Genomic DNA, 19,352 nt, shown 5'->3' with positions numbered 1-19,352 from the left:
TCTGAGAAGGCCCCTGACCTTTTCCATGCATAATAGTCCGCTGACTTTTAGTTATAAACTCAATATGGAAAGGCTGAACTTCAGAAAGTTACTTCAGTGTCACCTGATCAGTATGCTATCAATATAATGAGTAATTTCCTATCTGAATTAGGCTTAGGACACCTGTTTAAATATCACCTTAACAGATTATGTCAAATGTTAGAGAGTTGAAATATCTTGGAGGCAAGACTGTAAAGGTAAATCACTGGCCACCAGTGACAGCAAAATGTTGTTGATGTCTAATATGTAAAAAAAAAAAAAGTATTGGGATTAAAAACAATGCCCTAGTAAGATCAATAAAAGGATACCAATCAAGGGATGATTTTTTTTTTTTTTTTTTTTTAAAGATTTTATTTATTTATTTGAGAGAGAGAGAATGAGAGAGAGCAAGCACATGAGAGGGGGGAGGGTCAGAGGGAGAAGCAGACTCCCTGCTGAGCAGGGAGCCCGATGCGGGACTCGATCCAGGGACTCCAGGATCATGACCTGAGCCGAAGGCAGTCGCTTAACCAACTGAGCCACCCAGGCGCCCCGAAGGGATGATTTTTTTTTTTTAAAGATTTTATTTATTTATTTGACAGAGAGATACAGCGAGCAAGAGAGAACAGTGGGAAAGGGAGAAGCGGACTTCCCACCGAGCAGAGAGCCTAATGCAGGACTCGATCCCAGGACCCTGGGATCATGACCTGAGCCAAAGGCAGACACTTAACGACTGAGCCACCCAGGCGCCCTGCAGTTAGGGATGATTTAGAAAGATCTTCCTATAGAAAAACAGTTACAGATTCATTACATTAGTTTTCTGTAATCCTCAATTGACATCTGAGATCCATCTATTTTTCCAGTAACCCAACTGAGAGTTGAAGGGGAAAAGGTTGGAAGTGGGAATGGATTCCCAGTTACCCCAGTATCAGCTATGATTTCACTCATGATCTGGCCTGGTACTATTTCCTGTTTACAGTTTTGGTGGGACAAGAGAGCTCCACATTTCCATTTTTTAGCAGCCAGTATACATTTGAGGAAGTCCTTTCTCCAAGATAGCAATAACTTAATTGCAATAATAGTCTCATGGTTACATAGTATTCTATCAATGTTCACTTCCTGACTTCTATATTTGTGGTATGGTTATGTAAGGTGCTAACATTAAGGAAAGGGGAGGAATGGTATAGGGAACCCTGTACGAGTTTTGTAACATTTCTGTGGGTCTAAAATTATTTCAAAATAAAAGGTTTAAACAACAAAGAACAGTATTAGGGCCTGATGAAATCACCAAAAAGAATACCTTTGATCTTCTGTGTCCCACTTTGGAGTTAGGAAAACCTGTCCACCTCAGGCCCTTCCTCGTCCGTATCCTTGAACATTTAGTCTTTCCCATTTGATTGAGGTTTCCAAGAATGCATTATCTCTGATTCTGTATCTAAATACCCTGAAATACTTGAATATTTCCCTTGTCCAAAGCATCTGGACTCAGGCATATGATTTCTCCAGAGGAATCTGATATTGTAACAGGTCTAGAGAGAAAGGACATCAGGGCCACATGTCTCTCCCTTTGAGGGGCCTTGTCCTTAGTCTTTAAGGAAAAGTTCCCTACATTCAGAGAGATTAAATGGAAAGCATAGTTTTCAAAATAGCTACTTGCTGTCTGGATACAAAAACAGCTTTATTCTTAGCCTGGTGAGCCTGCTCTTGGCTCAGTTTCCAGAACTTTGAATTACAGAAGTTATGTTGAGTGTTTGCCAGGAGTGTTGCCCTAGTGGCAGCTGTTACTGGGGAGTTTGAGAGATTAACTCTTTCAGGTGCTACATCACTTACTGTTGTAATTTTATTAAATCACTAGTAAGCAATAACCAGATAGTTTGACAAAGAAACAGTTGTATGAACAGAATGAAACACTAGCTCACAAAAATACACTCTTTAAAGGATCTTATTTTTTTAAGATTTTTATTTGAGAGAGAGATAGAGCATGAGAGAGAGAGATTACGAGCAGGGGTGTGGGGTAGAGGGAGAAGCAGACTCCCCCCCCCCCCCCCCCAAGCAGGGAGCCTGATGTGGGACTGGATCCCAGGACTCTGGGATCATGACCTGAGCTGAAGGCAGATGCTTAACTGACTAAGCCAGCCAGCTGCCCTTAAAGGATTTTATTTTTAAGTAATCTCTACACCCAACATCAGGCTCAAACTTACAACCCCAAGAGTTGCATGCTCTACCTACTGAGCCAGCCAGGCACCCCACAGAAATACATTTTCTATTTGCCCAATTCTCCAGCTATTCACCACCAACACCATCCATGCCCTGCAATAGCTCTGCTTCTAACTGTTTGGAAGAGCAGGATGTAAATCTTTGAGAAAATAGGAATGCCAGTTTCTTTGCATTTTAGTGAAAAGCAGATTATTTGGGCAACTGGGGCAGCCTGTCTCAGGCTGATTCAGATGGCCTCTTTCATCATTCCTGATTCCTTCTGTTATAATTTTCCAAGACTGCAGTTGTTCTCTAACATCCCATACGAAGGATCATGGTAATCTCCATAATCTCATCAAACACAGAAACAGCATCTAACTCTTGGAACATCATATTCAGAGGAGAGTGCTCACTGTGAGACCCCCTCTCCCCCAATTCAGTCTGGTCAATCTGAATGTCCTCTGCCCTTATCCTATGATCCTAGTAGCCGACATAGATTTTCCAGAAGTCTGGTTCTATATTATAGTGAGAGCTGGATTTCTGGTGAGTCATTGGGTCTCTTCCCAATAGTGTATCTATTCATTGGCCCTTGGAAACCTTCTTCTTTTGCCTCTATTACTGGGTAAGTTTGTGGTGATCTATGGAGGACTAAATAAATTTGCCCTTCAACATCCTGAGAAGAAAAGTCAGAGAATCTGGTCTGGGGAGAGACCAGCTGAATGCTTCCTGCCTGTTCTGATTTCTTGAAAGCCCAGGAAAAACAGCCAGAAGACAGTGCTCTCATCCCCTCATCTTTTTACCCTAAGCTTTAAACTCCAAATCTTCTCCCCAGATAGACTTTCCTCTTATAATATCACAATTTTCTATTATAATATTGTCAATATCAGTCAGACTCAGGTCCTGCTAACTGGAATTATCTTTCCTGCCTAATGTCCTGTCAGTATTTCCTCCAGCTGCACAAACTAATTCTGCCCTACCCAATGGACTACATAGATTTAGACTACATAGCATTGTTTCCACTGGTGGTCCTTCACATCTTGAGTGTGGTCTCTAATTAGGACATCTGGAATTTCTACCATAGGACCCTGAACTTGTCTAGGAGGTGATAATATCCTTGGATAAACTGAATGGCATTTGCTGGGTCTTAGAAGAATGTCTTATGCTCAAATCATCAAGAACAACATGTAAAAACTTGGACCTTCCAGCAAGAATTACTAGGAACTAGTAGAAACATCAATATTGGCTTAGGATACACAGTGACTATGCAATATTTACTTTAACCAATGCCAAAGCTCATATAGCTCCAGGCTTTGGCCATACCTGAGACCAAATAAAAGCTATAGTCAGAATCCTGGGATTATGAAGAAAATCCAAAAAAAATATTGATACTTTCATGCAGATTATATATAGTTAGTTCACCTTAGAGTAGACCAAAGCCTTCTCATTTCTTTCTGAGCATGAAGTGAGGTAGATATATAGACGCTGATTGGCATTTCTGTGATCGGTGAAGATCTTAGAAGGGATGGCATAATATGGGAGACACTCCTTCTGAAGAACCCCGTTGTCCCTTCTCATCTCTTTATGTGATTAAAGTTTAATGGTGTCGGGGCACCTGGGTGGATCAGTTGGTTAAGTGTCTGCCTTTAGCTCGGGTCATGATCCCAGGGTTCTGAGATCGAGCCACATCAGGGTCCCTGCTCAGTGGGGAGTCTGCTTCTCCCTCTGCCCCTCCCCCTGCTCGTGCTCCCTCTCTCTCTCTCTCAAATCCATTAAGTCTTGGAAAACATTTTTAAAAATAAAATTTAAAGGTCTGAAATTATAGTTGTAATGGGCAAGATATTGTATCATATATATGTGTGTATATATATATATAAATATAAATATATATATATATATATATACACACACACACACAAGTTAGTAGAGAACAGCATCATAAGACAAGAGAACCATTCTGTATCAAGAGCACCACCCATTCATGTATTTATGAGATTAAAATGGGAAGACGGGTGCCTGGCTGTCTTGATCGGTAGAGCATGCAACTCTTGAATCTCGGGGTTGTGAGTTTGAGCCCCACCTGGGGTGTAGAGATTACTTGAAAATAAAATCTTAAAATAAAGTAAAATGGGAAGATGTAGGGGCACCTGGTTGGCTCAGTCAGTAGAGCATGTGACTCTTGATCTCAGGGTTGTGAGTTTGAGCATTTTCGGTGTAGAGATTACTTAAAAAAAAATAAAATTTAAAAAAATGGGAAGATGTAGAGGAATTGCAATGCTAATGGATACTTTTTTAAAATAAGATTTATTTATTTATTTGAGAAAGAGAGAGAGAGAGCATGCCGGGGGAAGGGCAGATGGAGGGAGAGAGAGAGAATTCCAAGCAGACTCCCCACTGAGTGCAGAGCCTGACATGGGGCTTGATGTCACCACCCTGAGATCATGACCTGAGCTGAAATTGAGAGTTGGACACTTAACCACCTGAGCCACCCAGGTGCCCCATTTTTGTATCTTTAAACAATATATTTTTTACTTTTACCAATTTTTGAATCTTACATAAAACATTTAAGTTTTTATTCAGCTGAAAGCAAATCTTATGAGTGTATTCTACTTAAAAGAAAAACATCTTTATGTAGTATGATTTAATTTACATACCATACAACTCACTTTATTTAAAGTGTACAATTCAGTGGTTTTAGTATATTCACAAGGTTGTGCAACCACCACCACCACTAATTCAAGAACAATTTTATCACCCCAAAAAGAAACCCTGTACCCAGTTTCTCCACATCCTCACCAACACTTGTTTTTATCTTTTTTTTTTTTAAGTAGGCTCCACGCCCAACATGGGGCTCAAACTCACAACCCCAAGATTAGGAGTCACATGCTCTACCGACTGAGCCAGCCAGTTATCCCTCTGTCTTTTTCATTATAGCAGTTCTAGTGGTGAGAAGTGGTATCTCACTGTGGCTTTGTTTTTTAAAGATTTTATTTATTTATTTGAGAGAGAGTGAGAGCCAGAGAGATCACAGAGGGAGAGGAAGAAGCCAACTTGCAGCTGAGCAGAGAGCCCGATGCGGGGCTCGATCCCAGGACCCTGAGATCATAACCTGAGCCGAAGGTGGACACTTAACCGGCTGAGCCACGCAGGCGCCCCTCATTGTGGCTTTAATTTGTATTTTCCTAATGATACTGAGCATCTTCTCATGTGCTTATTGGCAATTTGTATATTTTCTTTGGGGAAATGACTATTCAGAAGCATTGCCTATTTAAATTCCCTCAGCCTGAAGTTTGACTCACTCCCTCATCCTCCAATCAGGACTCTGCTCAAAGACTACCTATTCAAATACTTCCTTCACCAGTCTATTTAAAATATCACCTCTCGGGCACCTGGGTGGCTCAGTTGGTTAAGCGACTGCCTTCGGCTCAGGTCATGATCCTGGAGTCCCGGGATCGAGTCCCACATCGGGCTCCCTGCTCAGCAGGGAGTCTGCTTCTCCCTCTGACCCTCCTCCCTCTCATGCTCTCTGTCTCTCATTGTCTCTCTCACAAATAAATAAAATCTTAAAAAAAAAATAAAAATAAATAAATAAATAAATAAATAAAATATCACCTCTCTCATCATGCTCTAATATTTTTTTTATTCTTCACAGCATTTATCATTTTATTTTCTCACTTCCCAACTAGAATAAATGCTCTTGACAGCAAAGACTTTGTTATCTTTGTTCATCTGTGCCAGGAGCTTAGAACATTGCGTCCCACGTAGCAGGCTTTCAATAAATATTTGTTGAGTGAAGTTGAATGACTGAAGGCAACAACAGAAAATAAAAGCTTTTCTGTTTCTTTTGGAGTTCCTTTCAACAAGGTACTCAGCAGGTTTATTTCCCCTTGAAAAAGTAAATGCTATATAATTAATACCTAATATGAATCCATTTTGAATATACATAGGAGATAGAGTTTAAACAGATTGGTTAAACTGACTTTAATTCTCAGTAAGATTTTATTTCATTATTCATCGATGACAAATTCTTAGAACAAGGTTTAACTGTTATAATTCTGTTATTTTATACCTTTACTTTATAACCTGTACATATACCTACTCTCACTTGAGGTTAAGGTGTCCATCTCTTACTCTCTGACAGGAAATCAATACTATATATGATCTAAACCCATTTTTTAGAGCAGAAAATTGAACATACTAGGAAAATCAACCTGATATTTTGTTCTTTACTGGAATGTATAGTCCATTTACATTTAATATAATTACTGATCTATCTGTTTGAGTTTAAATTATTTATTTTCTATCTGCTTATTCTATATTTTTTATCTTCTTTTAGCTTTTTAAAAATTATTCAGGATGGCCTGGGTGGCTCAGTTGGTTAAGCGGCCGACTCTTGATTTTAGCTCAGGTCATGATCTCAGGGTTGTGGGATCAAGCCCTGCATGGGGCTCTGTGCTCAGCATGGAGTCTGGTTGAGAATCTCTCCTTTTCCCTCTGCCCCTCCGCCACTCATGTGTGCTCTCTCTCTCTCTAAATAATAAAAACTTTATATAAAAATTATTCCATTTACCTCCTGTATTAGCTTATGGTAATAACTCTTGATTTATTAACATTAAATAAAAATTAGTATTTTTACCACCTTGTGAAAAATGCAGTGATCTTAGAACATTTCCACTCATTTCCTTCCTACATATGCAATTTAATCCTATGTGTATTTTAAACTCCATAGTATATTATTTGTAAATATTTATTGGGGCACCTGGGTGGCTCAGTTGGTTAAGAGTGCCTTTGGTTCAGGTCACGATCCTGGGGTCCTGGGATCAAGCCCTGTGTTGGGCTCCCTGCTCAGTGGGGAGCCTACTTCTCCCTCTCCCCACCCACTCCCACTTGTGTGCTCTCTCTCTCAAATAAATAAAATCTTAAAAAAAAATTTATTTAGATTTCTCTACATATTTAACCTCTTCATTATATTCCATTTCTTCCTTCATCTATGTGGTCTCCCCTGGAATCATTTTCCTTGTGCTTGAAGAATACTCTTTAGTTTTTCCTTTATTGCAGATATGCTATATTATCTCAATTTATATTTCTCTGAAAATGACTTTATTCTGATTTCATTCATTTTTTTTCAATAACCTTTATGAAAAATAAATGCTTTCATATTTAAGTATCTCTTTTGCTAGTATAGGCTTCTAGGTTGTCACATATTTTCTGTCAACACTTCGAAGGTATCATTCCAGTGGTTTGCCGTTTCCATTATTGCTGTTTTTAAGTCAGTTGTTAGATTTATTGTTGTTCCTTTGAAGGTTGTCTTTTTTCTGTGGCTGCTAGTAAGGTTTTTTTTTTTTTTTTTTAAATATTTTATTTATTTATCTGACAGAGAGAGACACAGCAAGAGAGGGAACACAAGCAGGGGGAGTGGGAGAGGGAGAAGCAGGGTTCCTGCCGAGCAGGGAGCCTGATGCGTAGTAAGGTTTTTTTAATCTTTAGCTTTCTTTTCAGCAGTGTTCCTACATAACAAACAATTCCGTGGACAGATTGCCAAGATCACTGCAAAAACAACTCCCATCTCAGATGCTCTTCTAGGAATCTTGCAATTCCCTTATCAGGAGATAAGAGTCTATAGCCACTTTCCTTGCACCTGACGTCTTTGTGTTTACCCTCGAACAATGGAGTACAGTTGAAGTGATGCTATGTGACTTCCAGAGCTAGGTCATAAAAAATGCCATGTATTTCTGCCATCCTTTCTTGGGACATTCATTCTTGAAAGTCAGATACCATGCTGTGAGAAAACTCAAGCAGTCCCTGGACCTGCACATTTACACAGGAATCACAGTTGCCTTTAGGACTAGGTGGCAGGTGGAAGCTGGAAGGGCTTCAAGGAGACTGTTAGTGAAAGCCTAAAGGACCCCATGGAGGCTATTATTGAGGGCCTAAAGGAAAGCAGTAAAAACTTACTGGAAGCTGAAGGCAACACTGACACTTGGCAGTCATGTGAAAAATGGAAAATATACCTAAATGAATTCAATAATCTGGCTGAGGGGATTTCCCAGCAGAGTACTGATAGTGCCATCTGGCTTCTGCTGCCTATGATAAAGTGCAAGAGAAAGAGAATGAACTGTTACATGTGAAGGAACCAGGACTTGCCAAGTTTGACAATAATACTATTTCTCTTTCCCAGCCTCCCCATATGGTAAATTAGTCTTTAATTAAGACAGGACCTCAGACCAAAGTCAAATCCAGAGTGGGTCTATGGAGGATACTTTGTAAAGACCTCAGAAAGATTCGAGGTAGTGCTTCATAGAACATTTCAGACTGAGAGAAGGCCCTCTGAAGATTTTAAGGTGTCCCCAGCAGATCCTATCTATTAAATAATAGATTCTAAGAATCTTAAGGGTATTACCCTCCGCATACTCACAGGGAGCCCCAGGTAGAGAACTTCTTGCCTCAAATAGATTTATAGTGGTGTGTTTTATCTAATAAAGTGAACCTCACTAAGGTTTTTAGAAAACCCACATAGTTCTTAAGAGAATTATTCTGGTAGCAGTACAAATTTGAACTAAAATAGAAAAGTGCAGAGAAGAAAAGAACTTTGGACTCCTGATCTTTTTCGTCTAAGAAGCTGACGGAGGAGGTTTTGTTGTTACTCAACAAAGGTTTTTTTTATGGAAAATAAAGGTTTTAACTCCGAGGGCAGAACCAAGAGCTACAGAGAACAACTTACAGAGAGTGTATGGGCACCACAGAATTGGCAAAATGTTGTCAGCTGGATTTCAGAATTGCTAGGGGCCAGTGACTGTTGTGTGCCTCCCATTTCCCCCATTTTTTTTTTCCTTTTTTTCTCCATTTTTTTTTTTTTTTAAGATTTTATTATTTGACAGAGACACAGCAAGAGAGGGAACACAAGCAGTGGGAGAGGGAGAAGCAGGCTTCCCGCGGAGCAGAGAGCCCGATGTGTGGCTCAATCCCAGGACCCTGGGATCGTGACCTGAGCTGAAGGCAGACACTTAATGACTGAGCCACCCGGGCACCCCCACTTTCCCCATTTTTGAACAAGAATGTAAGAGTTATCTTATACTTATCCCACCGTTGTATTCTGTGTGTGTGTGTGTGTGTAGTTGTTTCTTTAGTTCACAGATTTTCACTTTGAAAATGATACTCGAGGAGCTATACCCAAGGAACTATACCCGAGGAGCCTCATCTGTACCTAGATGTGATATAGATGATGCAATCTTAGACCTTGAGCCTGAGCATGACACTAGAATGGAATGAGATTTTTGAGGAGCCTTGAAAGAGGGACGGGTGTATTCTAACTATGGGAGGAATGCGAACCACTGTGGACAGAAGGCAGATTTTCAAAAAATGATTACAATGTTTCCCATCCTATATTCTTCTAGAACCTTGCCACTCTCCTTTTAAGAGGTGGACTCTATGTTCTCCTTGAACTTGGGTGGGGCTTTGGGACTGCCTTGACCACTAGAGTATGGCAAGAGTGATGCTATGTAGCTTCCAAGACTAGGTCAAAAGAATGCCATGCAATTTTGCCTTGCTCTTTTGGGATGCTCACTCTTGGATCCAAGCCCAAGTAGCCAGTGAAAAAACCCATGTGTAGAGATATTGGGAGACCCTCCTAACCCATAGGACTGTCTGAATTCCCAGATGATGGCCACTACCAACCTCCCTGCCATGTGAGTGAGAAAAATAAATGGTTACTATTTCCCCTCCCCCCCCCCCTTTTTTTTCCCGGAGAGTGTATGCAAGCACACTGGGGAGAGGCAGAGGGAGAGGGAGACAGAATGTTACGTAGTTTCCATGCTTGGTAGAGTCCGATACTGGGCTTGATCACACAACCCTGAGATCATGACTTGAGCCAAAATCGAGAATGAAACGCTCAACCGACTGAGACACCCAGGCACCCCAAATGGTTACTGTTTTAAGCCACCATGTTTTTGAGGTAGTTGTTACATAGCAACAGCGAACTGAAACATACCCCAAAACATTGTCACATGAAATAATCATTTTGCTCACAAATACACAATTTGGACAGGGCTTGACAGGTACAATTCTTCTCTGCTTCAGATAATCGAAGCCTTTGTTGGCTTCAATTTTAAATGGCTTAGGAGTTAGAATCACCTGGAGGTTTTTCACTCACATATCTGGTACCTGGGTGGAAATAACTTGAAGGCTGGGCTTCATTGGGACAATCACAGGGAATGTCTACAGTTGGCCTCTCCATGTATTTTTGGCTTCCTAACATTGTCACAGCCTCAAAGTAGTCAAACTCCTAAAGGTGGCTCAGGGCTCCAAGAGCAAGTGTTCCCAGCAGAAAAGGTGGGATCTTCATAGCCTTTTATGATCTAGCCTCTGAAGTTACATAGTACCAGTTATGCTCCACACAACTGATTGAAACAGAAGCACAGCCAGATTTGAGAGAAGAGTATAGATCTCCCACCTCTTGGTGGGAGAAATGTCAAAGATTTATGGCTATGTTATAAAACTGCCACAAATGATTTTTCTGTGGTAAGTATGGCATTCTTTATACTTGTCTTGTCTGAAGTTTATAGTTATGAACCGAATGTGTCACCTCAAAATTTGTTATTTTGAAATCCCAACCCACAATGTGGTGGCATTTGAAGCTGGGGCCTTTGGGATGTTATTAGGTTTAAATGAGGGCATGAGAGTGAGGCCCCCCATGATGGAATTAGTGCCCTAATAAAAAGAGGAAGAGAAACCAGAGCTCTCTTTCTTTGCCACAGGAGGACATGGGGAGAAAGCAGCCATCTGTAAGCCAGAAAAAGGCCATTACCAGGAACTAAATCTGCTGGAATCTTGATCTTGGACTTCCCAGCCTCCAGAAAAAAATAAATGTCTGTTGTTTCAGTCAACCAGTCTATGGTATTTTGTTATAGCAGCCCAAGCTAAGATGTAGTGCTCCTTGAATATGTGGCTTGATGTCTTTGTCAGTTTTGAAACAATTCTCAACTATTATCTCTTCAGATACACTTACACAATGCTTTGCAGCCCTCAAACAAAATGAGGAATGAGGCCTCTAAGAATGTCACACTATGATTTTCCAAAGTCTATTCTTAAAGCCAAGGAAGCAGGAAAATAAGTCAGTCATTCATCCTTGAAACAGAGTTTAGACTTACCTATTCTAGAGATGCTCCCCATCTTTACCCCAACTCCTCCTCCCAAAGGATTCTTCTCTGATCTCCATGAGGAAAAGGTCAGCCTGGCTTCCTTATACCAACACCTCTCTGTAGGTTTGGCCAATGAAAATTCTACCCTGCTACCAGTATTTGAACCAGGAACAAACATTTGATGGCAATTCTCCCACAGTGATTAAAAAAAAAAAAAAGTGGGGCACCTGGGTGGCTCGGTCATTAGGCGTCTGCCTTCGGCTCGGGTCGTGGTCCCAGGGTTCTGGGATCGAGCCCCGCATCGGGCTCCCTGCTCCGCGGGAGGCCTGCTTCTCCTTCTCCCACTCCCCCTGCTTGTGTTCCCTCTCTCGCTGTGTCTCTCTCTGTCAAAGAAATAAATAAAATCTTAAAAAAAAAAAAAAAAAAAGTGACCTAGTATTTGTTCAGCTTTAAATTTCATCCATGGCTCAAAGTGTTAAGTAAAAAAAATCTAGAAGAAAATACAAATTTTAACAGAGGGGATGCTTTTTACTTTTTGTGTTGTATACCTCTAATTGAATCTTCTACGATAGGCATGTGTTACATTAGTAAAATTAATGAAAACATAATGTATTAAAAATGTTACCTAGAATACATCATTAATATCCATGACATGAATTTAACATTATCCAGGGGACAACTGATTCACATATGATTATTAAATACCAGAATCTGACCTCGAATTTCTCATGTCAACAACAGACCAACACATTACAATTTAGGGGAAGCTATATTCTGGGTACCTCCAAGATGTTTGCAGAAAAAGGTTAGAATTTGTTTCCAAGCATCTTCCTGAGCCTTAGAATGAGCCCTGGGCTCCCCACCCCAGATTATGGGTTTGTTCACTAATGTATGCACAGAAGCTGGGCATAGGGGGAAGTAAGGAGGCTCAATAAAATGCCCAGTCCCAGGATAAGAGATGATCTGGGGTTTTTCCCTTCCATGGGCCTGTAACCGTTCGGAGGCTATTTGGGCACATAACTCACTCCTCCAGTTATGGTCATCCTGACCAACGATGAAGAGGATGGGCCCCTGGGCCTTCTCTATTGGAATCATGCTGGGGTTCTCATGCCCTCCTACAATATCATTCCGAATATCCACAATGTCCAGGAGGCCTGAGAAAGCTACCTTGATTCTCCTAAAATCATGGCCCAATGATGGGATGCAAGTCTGCTTATAGTATATGGCTCTGTTTCCACTGAACCCAGATCCATTGATGGAAACTGTGGCTGAGATGTTCTTCAAAAATGAGGCCATGGAAAGACAAATATCAGCCCCTAAAGAAATGCCCAGAAGCCCAATGCCCGGGCCCTTTACCTGGAAAAAAAGAAGAAAGAAGAGTCAAGAACGTATCTCATAGAAAAATGTTCTACAATGATGGCAATATTTTTCATCAACATCAATTCACCTAGTGAGTGTTGATACTTTGGGTCTGAGTTAAGCTGAGGGTAGAGGGAAGATGGGGGCTGGGAAGAAGCTGTCCCTTTAGAGGCTGACAGAAAAAAAATAAAATGGGGCTCCTGGCTGGCTCAGTTGGTAGCACACATGACTCTTAATCTTAGGATTGTGAATTCGAGCCCTACACTGGGCAGAGATTACTTTTAAAAAAATAAAGGCATTACCTATTAAAACACTTTTTTGGGGGGCACCTGGGTGGCTCAGTCGGTTGAGTGTCTGCCTTCAGCTCAGGTCATGATCCCAGAGTCCTGGGATCGAGCCCCGCATCGGGCTCCCTGCTCCGTGGGAAGCCTGCTTCTCCCTCTCCCACTCCCCCTGCTTGTGTTCCCTCTCTCACTGTGTCTCTCTCTGTCAAATAAACAAACAAAATCTTAAAAAAAAAAAAAAAAGAATAAATAAAACACTTTTTTTTAACGTAACTAGAGATGCTAACTTTAATTTGTGAGTTGTCCACAAGAGTATCAACCTCAGCTGACAGGAGTTTCTTCCCACATAAAAAATATCTGGGTGAACACATGGCAAATGAATTGTGAACTCACTGGCAAGTCTGGGTATTGATTACAAATGTTCCAGACTATCATCCACTAGAGAATGCTGAGTCACGGAGCCTGTCAAGTTCAGGTCCTCATTTGGGTGGACATGATCTAAGTCTCACTGTGCCAAGGTATCTAACTCTGTGGAACCAAGTTCTGTTCTAAGTGAATGACTCACCAGACCCCATCTAAATATACTGGCAAATGATTAACTTTATAGAAACAAAGTAAGACTTCAGAGTCAAATTAAGTAGTTCTTAGCTTCTGAAATATGTGGGCAAGTTCTGATCAAAATCTAAGAACACACTGATATCAGAAAATTAAAGATTAAAAAATCAGAAAGAGTCTGCACAGAAAAGTAAACAATCAACAAAACTAAAAGACAACCTAAGGAATGGAAAAAGACATTTGCAAATCACATATCTGATAAAGGGTTAGTATCCAAAATTTAGAAAGAATTTATAAAACTCAACACCCAAGGCACCTGGGTGGTTCAGTGGGTTGTGTCCAACTCGTGATTTTGGCTCAGGTCATGATCTCAGGGTCCTGGGATCAAGCCCTGCATCGGGCTCCCTGCTCAGAGGGGTGCTTCTCCCTCTCCCTCTGCCCCTCCCCCTGCTCATATTCACTCTTGTGTGCACTTTCTCTCAAATTTTTTTAAAAATCTAAAAAAAAAAAGATGTTCAACATTACTCATCATCAGGGAAATGCAAATCAAAACTACAATGAGATAGTACCTCATACCCATCAGAATGGCTAAAATCAACAACACAAGGAACAAGTGTTGGCGAGGATGTGGAGAAAAAGGAACACCCATGTACTGTCGGTGGGAATGTAAGCTGGTGCAGCCACTGTGAAAAACAGTATAGAGGTTCCTCAAAAAGTTAAAAATAGAGCTACCCTACAATCCAGTAATCACACTACTGGGTATTTATCCCAAAATACAAAAACACTAATTCAAAGGGATACACGCCCCCCTATGGGTATTGCAGCATTATTTACAATAGCCAAGATATGGAAGCAGCCTACGTGTGCATCAATAGATGAATGGATAAAGATGTGATGTATATATATACACAATGGAATATTATTCAGCCATAAAAAAGAATGAAATCTTGCCATTTGCAACAAAATGGATAGAACTAGAGAGTATAAGGCTAAGTGAAATAAGTTAGTCAGAGAAAGACAAATACCATGATTTCACTCATATGTGGAATTTAAGAAACCAAATAAAGAAAGGGGGAAAAAAAAAGAGAAATCAAGAAGCAGACTCTTAACTACAGAGAACAAACTGATGGTTACCAGAGGGGAGGTGGATAGGGGGATGGGTTAAATAGGTGATGGGGATTAAGGAATGCACTTGTGATGAGCTGTTGAATCCCTATATTGTACACGTGAAATATAACACTGTATGTTAACTATACTGGAATTAAAATTAAAAACTTAAATAAAGAAAGCATGTAGGGGCGCCTGGGTGGCTCCATCAGTTAAGCCTCTGCCTTCAGCTCTGGTAATGATCTCAGGGTCCTGGGATCAGGCTCCCTGCTCAGTGGGGAGTCTGCTTCTCCTTCTCCCTCTGACTCTTCCCTTTGCTCATGCTCTCTAATGAACAGATCAATCTTTTTTTAAAAAAAATGTTAAAACTAAAAATTAGAAACTCATTTTGCATAACAAATGCAAATTCCTGAATAATACCTTTAAATAAAACTTCACATGGATTTTTACAATTAATCCTGTCTTACTAAGTCATCTGACAGAGAAAGTGTAAATAGGCACCTAAAGCTAAGGAAGTCTCCAAAAGATATTTCTGTAAAAGAAGAGTCGAGCAGCAACAGGGCACCTGACACAGGTGAGTGCAAAGTGACACCCTCCCTGGATGTATTTCTAGAGAGAATGATACACTAAAGGACATTAGGAGAACCTTGGAGTGTTGAAGCATGTAGCACAGGGCTTCTTCAAAGTAGTCCAGGTATATGCCATCAATTTCCTTGGGGAGATCTTCAAAGTTATAATAAGCTAGAGCCAACGTGGCAAAGCCATGACCAGCCAAAAGGCTGGCTCGATATTCCATGAGGCCCCCTCCAGTTCCAAAGATGTCAATGATCCCCGGGAAAGGTCCAGGTCCTAGAGAAGAGATTATAAAGGAAAGGCATTATACAATTTAAAGAATTTGCTTTCCTTTTAGAGATCTCTTTAGTGGGTTCCTATGAATCAAAGGGAAAAAAACACAGCTCCCTGAGTTATGATGCAAAAGGAATACAAATACCTTGTAAGGAAAATCTACAAGGTACCTTCTCATTAATGAGTTTATCCTCCATATGATTCTATAAATTATCTACAAGGTTCTAAGAATCTTTAGTTATCAAGGGCTAACTTGAGTTACAAAGTCTTTCATTACTGACTACATCATGGAAGGAGGAATTTCATGTTTTAGACAGTGTTGATTCATAGTGTTCTGTTAGGGGATTGGACATAAAATTAAGAATCTTGAAATAAAGCTTTATGTTGTGTTGCATTGACCCTTGGCTTTGTGTGTGTGTCTACTGATATTTCAGATGTCTATTTAGAGATAGGAAAGAAAAATAAATATCCAGAGATGGCTTCAGGTGAGAAAACCAGTAGAATCTAAAGTGTGATCTGTGGTACAGAAGGGCATGAAGAAGTGGAGAAGAGGCCCAGTGTACCCAGGGCGCTACAGAAGGGTGACATGGCAATAGCTTCCTTGACTGATAGGGCTGATGAGATCTATAAAGTAGTTATTAAAGTGGACCACATACCTACCCATCCTGACCCTTTTTATTTTAATCTGCCGAATAACAGTACTCACCTCATTGAGATATTATGGAGATTAAATGAGATAATGCAAGCAAAACGCGTAACACAGAGCCCAACACATCAAAATACTCCATTTTGGTTGTTTGGCTACTGGCTTAGTCATTGTCAGCTTCTCTGTCCTAACGGATGAGCTAAACTCTGCCTGCGGTAGTACCGGAAACCACTGGCCGCCACGGCACCCAGCCGCGCGCCCCCTAACAGCCCACACTCACCAGGGGGCAGGAAGAGCGTGGCGCGCACGCGGCCCGCGCGCACCGGCTCCCGCCGCACGCCCGGCCGCAGGAAGTCGCGCTCGTGCACCGCCCGGCCCAGGACGCGCCCGGCGTCCGGCTCGTGGCCGTCGAGCACTTCCAGCTCCACGGCGAAAGGCGTCTGCACGTCCCGCTTCACAAACCGCCAAAAAGGCTTATCTGGCTCCAGGGCCCAGAGCAGCCCCATGGGCTCGAGCCCCACGAAGCTGCCGCCCAGCGCGGGCGCCCGCGCCAGGTCCAGGAGGCCGCCGGCGTCGGCTTGGTACCGCGCGTGGGCCCGGAAGAGCGCGCCCTTCTCGTCGCGCAGGGACGCGCGCAGCGTGACGGGCTGTCGCGGGGCCAGGCCGCGCACGGCGATGCGCACGGGCTCGTCCCAGCTGCAGCGGCCCGCGGGCTGCAGGATAACCGTCGCCATCCCGGCTGCACGCGGCTGCCCTCTGGACCTGGAGCAGGGAAGCCGCAGGTCGCGACCGGCCGAAGTCTGGCGCAGGCGGCGGAGTGCGCTGCGCAGGCCCGACGGGGTCAGGCGTCCCCTGGCGCAGGAACGGTGGGTGGCGGAGCCGCGTCAGGAGGCGTCTGGGCGCTGCAGACCCGTGGCCTGCGCACCCGGGACTCGCCTGAGTTAAAAGCAGCAGCAGGTCGTTCTCCCAGCCCGGGGGGTGGGGGGTGGGGGGCGCACGGAGCGTCCTGAAAACTGGGTGTGGTGCTGAACCCTCCTCCGAAACGCTTCTCTCCCTCCGGCCGTTCTCAGTTGTTGGAGTGAAAGTTGGGTAATCGATTCGTGTTGAAACCAGAACTGAATGAGTTTAGGCAGAATTCCAAGAATCCCAGGCCCTCCGTGGAAAAGGGTAACTTTTTTTTTTTTAACTTTTAGTGAATTATAACATACGTACAAAAAGCGTGCAAACCCTAAGCGTACAGTCCAATGAATTTTTACAATCGGAACATAGCATACCTGTGTAACCAAGCACAGGAATCCAGAACCCTCATTACCAGCACTCCAGCAGCCACCCTCATTCCTGCTCCAGGCATTTCCCTTGTCCCCAAAGGTACTCTATCCTATTCCAACAAAATGAGTTATTTTATGGGAATGAATCCTTCGGTGCGTCGTTTTTAGTGTCTTTCTGCTTTCAACAGTGTTTATGAGATTCATGTCTATTGTTGGGTGTAGTTGTACATCTTTTATTATCACTTCTAAGAGGTTCCATTTTGTGATAGGACAAGTGTTTGTCAACTTTACTACCAATGGACAGTTGATAGTTCTCAGATTGGGACTATCTGGTGCTATGAACATTCAAGAACCTATCTTTTGATGAACATACATGTGCATTTCAGTGGGGTAAATACCTGAGAGTGGAATTGCTGTATGATAAGGAATGCATATGTTCAGCCTTAGTAGACACTAAAAGTCAACCTTTTGAGTGGGACCCTAGAAGCAATATCGATATAATGTTCAGAGATGCCCAGTGTTTTATTTATACATACGACAGTAAAAGCTACTCTTTATCAATATCCAAATGCTTTACATACAAAATTCAACATATTCACAAAACAATGGGAGTATTTTTAGAATATCGCTGAGGAGGATCTTGAGGCTTGGAGAATATTAAGCCACTGAAGTTATCTAATTAGAGCCTTGACTAACTCCAGAAGTGGAACTCAAAGGTAACAGCAGCATTGTGGTGAGGTGTAATCAGAGTTCTAGCTCTGGCTTTATTAACTAGTTCTGTAGCCTTCCAACAAGTTTTTTATTTCTCTGGGTCTCAGAGTTCTTGTTTGTAACATAGTAAAAGTCTCTCATAGAGGATCAAACATGATAGTATATGTGAAGTCTTAGAGTATGTGAAGCAAAACGTAAGGTTTGATTTCATAATCGCCAGAGACTGGGCCCATGTGTTTCATTTCTCATGGTCTCCAGATAGTTGCCCTAGGTTTGCATATGGCTTTCTAAACTGCTCTTATAAGAAAAACCAAAATAAAGATATTCTTTTTTAGAGAAAAAAATACATATTTTTTGAAACAGATGTAAGCAGTTCTGAAAAGTTTAAAATGTGAAATGATAGAATCTCTTCTCTTTCCAGTTCCCCTTTTCCCTCAAAGGTGGTTGCATACATCTTGATTTTTTTCCTGTATGTTTGCAGTATGTAAGCATATGGGAGTGTAAACCTACCAATCCACTGTTCTGCAAGTTGCAGACCTATGTTTTCATTTTTCTGTATATACAGGAATAGAATTGATGGGTCGTATGGCAAATCTATGTTAAACCTTTCGAGGAGCTGCCAGACCATTTTTCGAAGTCGCATTTGAAATCCCACAGCAGTGTATGAGAGTTGCAATTAATCCACATCCTTGCCAACACTCGTTATTATCTTTCTCATTATAGACATCCTAGTAATAGTCTCTTTGTAGTTTTGATTTGCATTTCCTTGGTGGCTAATGATGTTGAGCATCTTTTCTTGTGCTTATTGACCGTTGTATGTCTTTGGAGAAATGTCTATTTAGATCCTTGTCCTATTTTTTTAAGTTGGGCTGTCTTTTTATTATTGAGTCAAAAGAGTTATTTATATATTTACATATAAGTCCCTTATCAAATATGTGATTGACAAATATTTTCTCCCATTCTGTGAGTTGTCCTTTTATTATTTTTTTAATTTTTAATTTTTTTTTAAAGTAGGCTCCATACCCAATGTGGGGCTTGAACTCACAACCCTGAGATTAAGAGTCCTATGCTCTACTGACTTGAGCCAGCCAGGTGCCCCTATATTTTTTAATGGTATCCTTTGATACATAGAAGTTTTTAGGCTTCTTTTGTCTTTGTTTTTTTAAGTAAGCTCCATGCCCAGTGTGAGGCTTGAACTTGTGACCCGGATATCAAGCGTTGCATGCTC

At 41.6% G+C, this 19,352-nt stretch overlaps 1 protein-coding gene and 1 non-coding gene across 2 annotated transcripts; one reads left to right on the top strand and one right to left on the bottom strand.

Moving 5' to 3' along the window:
• Window positions 1–11,814: 11,814 nt before the first annotated feature.
• ACOT4 (acyl-CoA thioesterase 4) lies at window positions 11,815–17,257 on the bottom strand. The gene is made up of 3 exons (XM_032405526.1): window positions 16,426–17,257; window positions 15,300–15,502; window positions 11,815–12,704 (listed from the first exon to the last, which is right to left on the bottom strand). Exons 1-3 carry the CDS (start codon window positions 16,877–16,879, stop codon window positions 12,099–12,101), a joined length of 1,263 nt encoding a protein of 420 aa, XP_032261417.1. The 5' UTR covers window positions 16,880–17,257; the 3' UTR covers window positions 11,815–12,098.
• Window positions 12,757–12,827, top strand: LOC116633435. Its single transcript, XR_004299713.1, has one exon. It is a non-coding gene; the product is annotated as a small nucleolar RNA SNORD56 (small nucleolar RNA).
• Window positions 17,258–19,352: the final 2,095 nt, after the last annotated feature.

Source organism: Phoca vitulina, unplaced genomic scaffold, assembly GCF_004348235.1.
Source record: "Phoca vitulina isolate PV1807 unplaced genomic scaffold, GSC_HSeal_1.0 scaffold7, whole genome shotgun sequence".
NCBI classification, from domain to species: Eukaryota; Metazoa; Chordata; class Mammalia; order Carnivora; family Phocidae; genus Phoca; species Phoca vitulina.
This window is presented reverse-complemented; position numbering and strand designations above follow the sequence as displayed.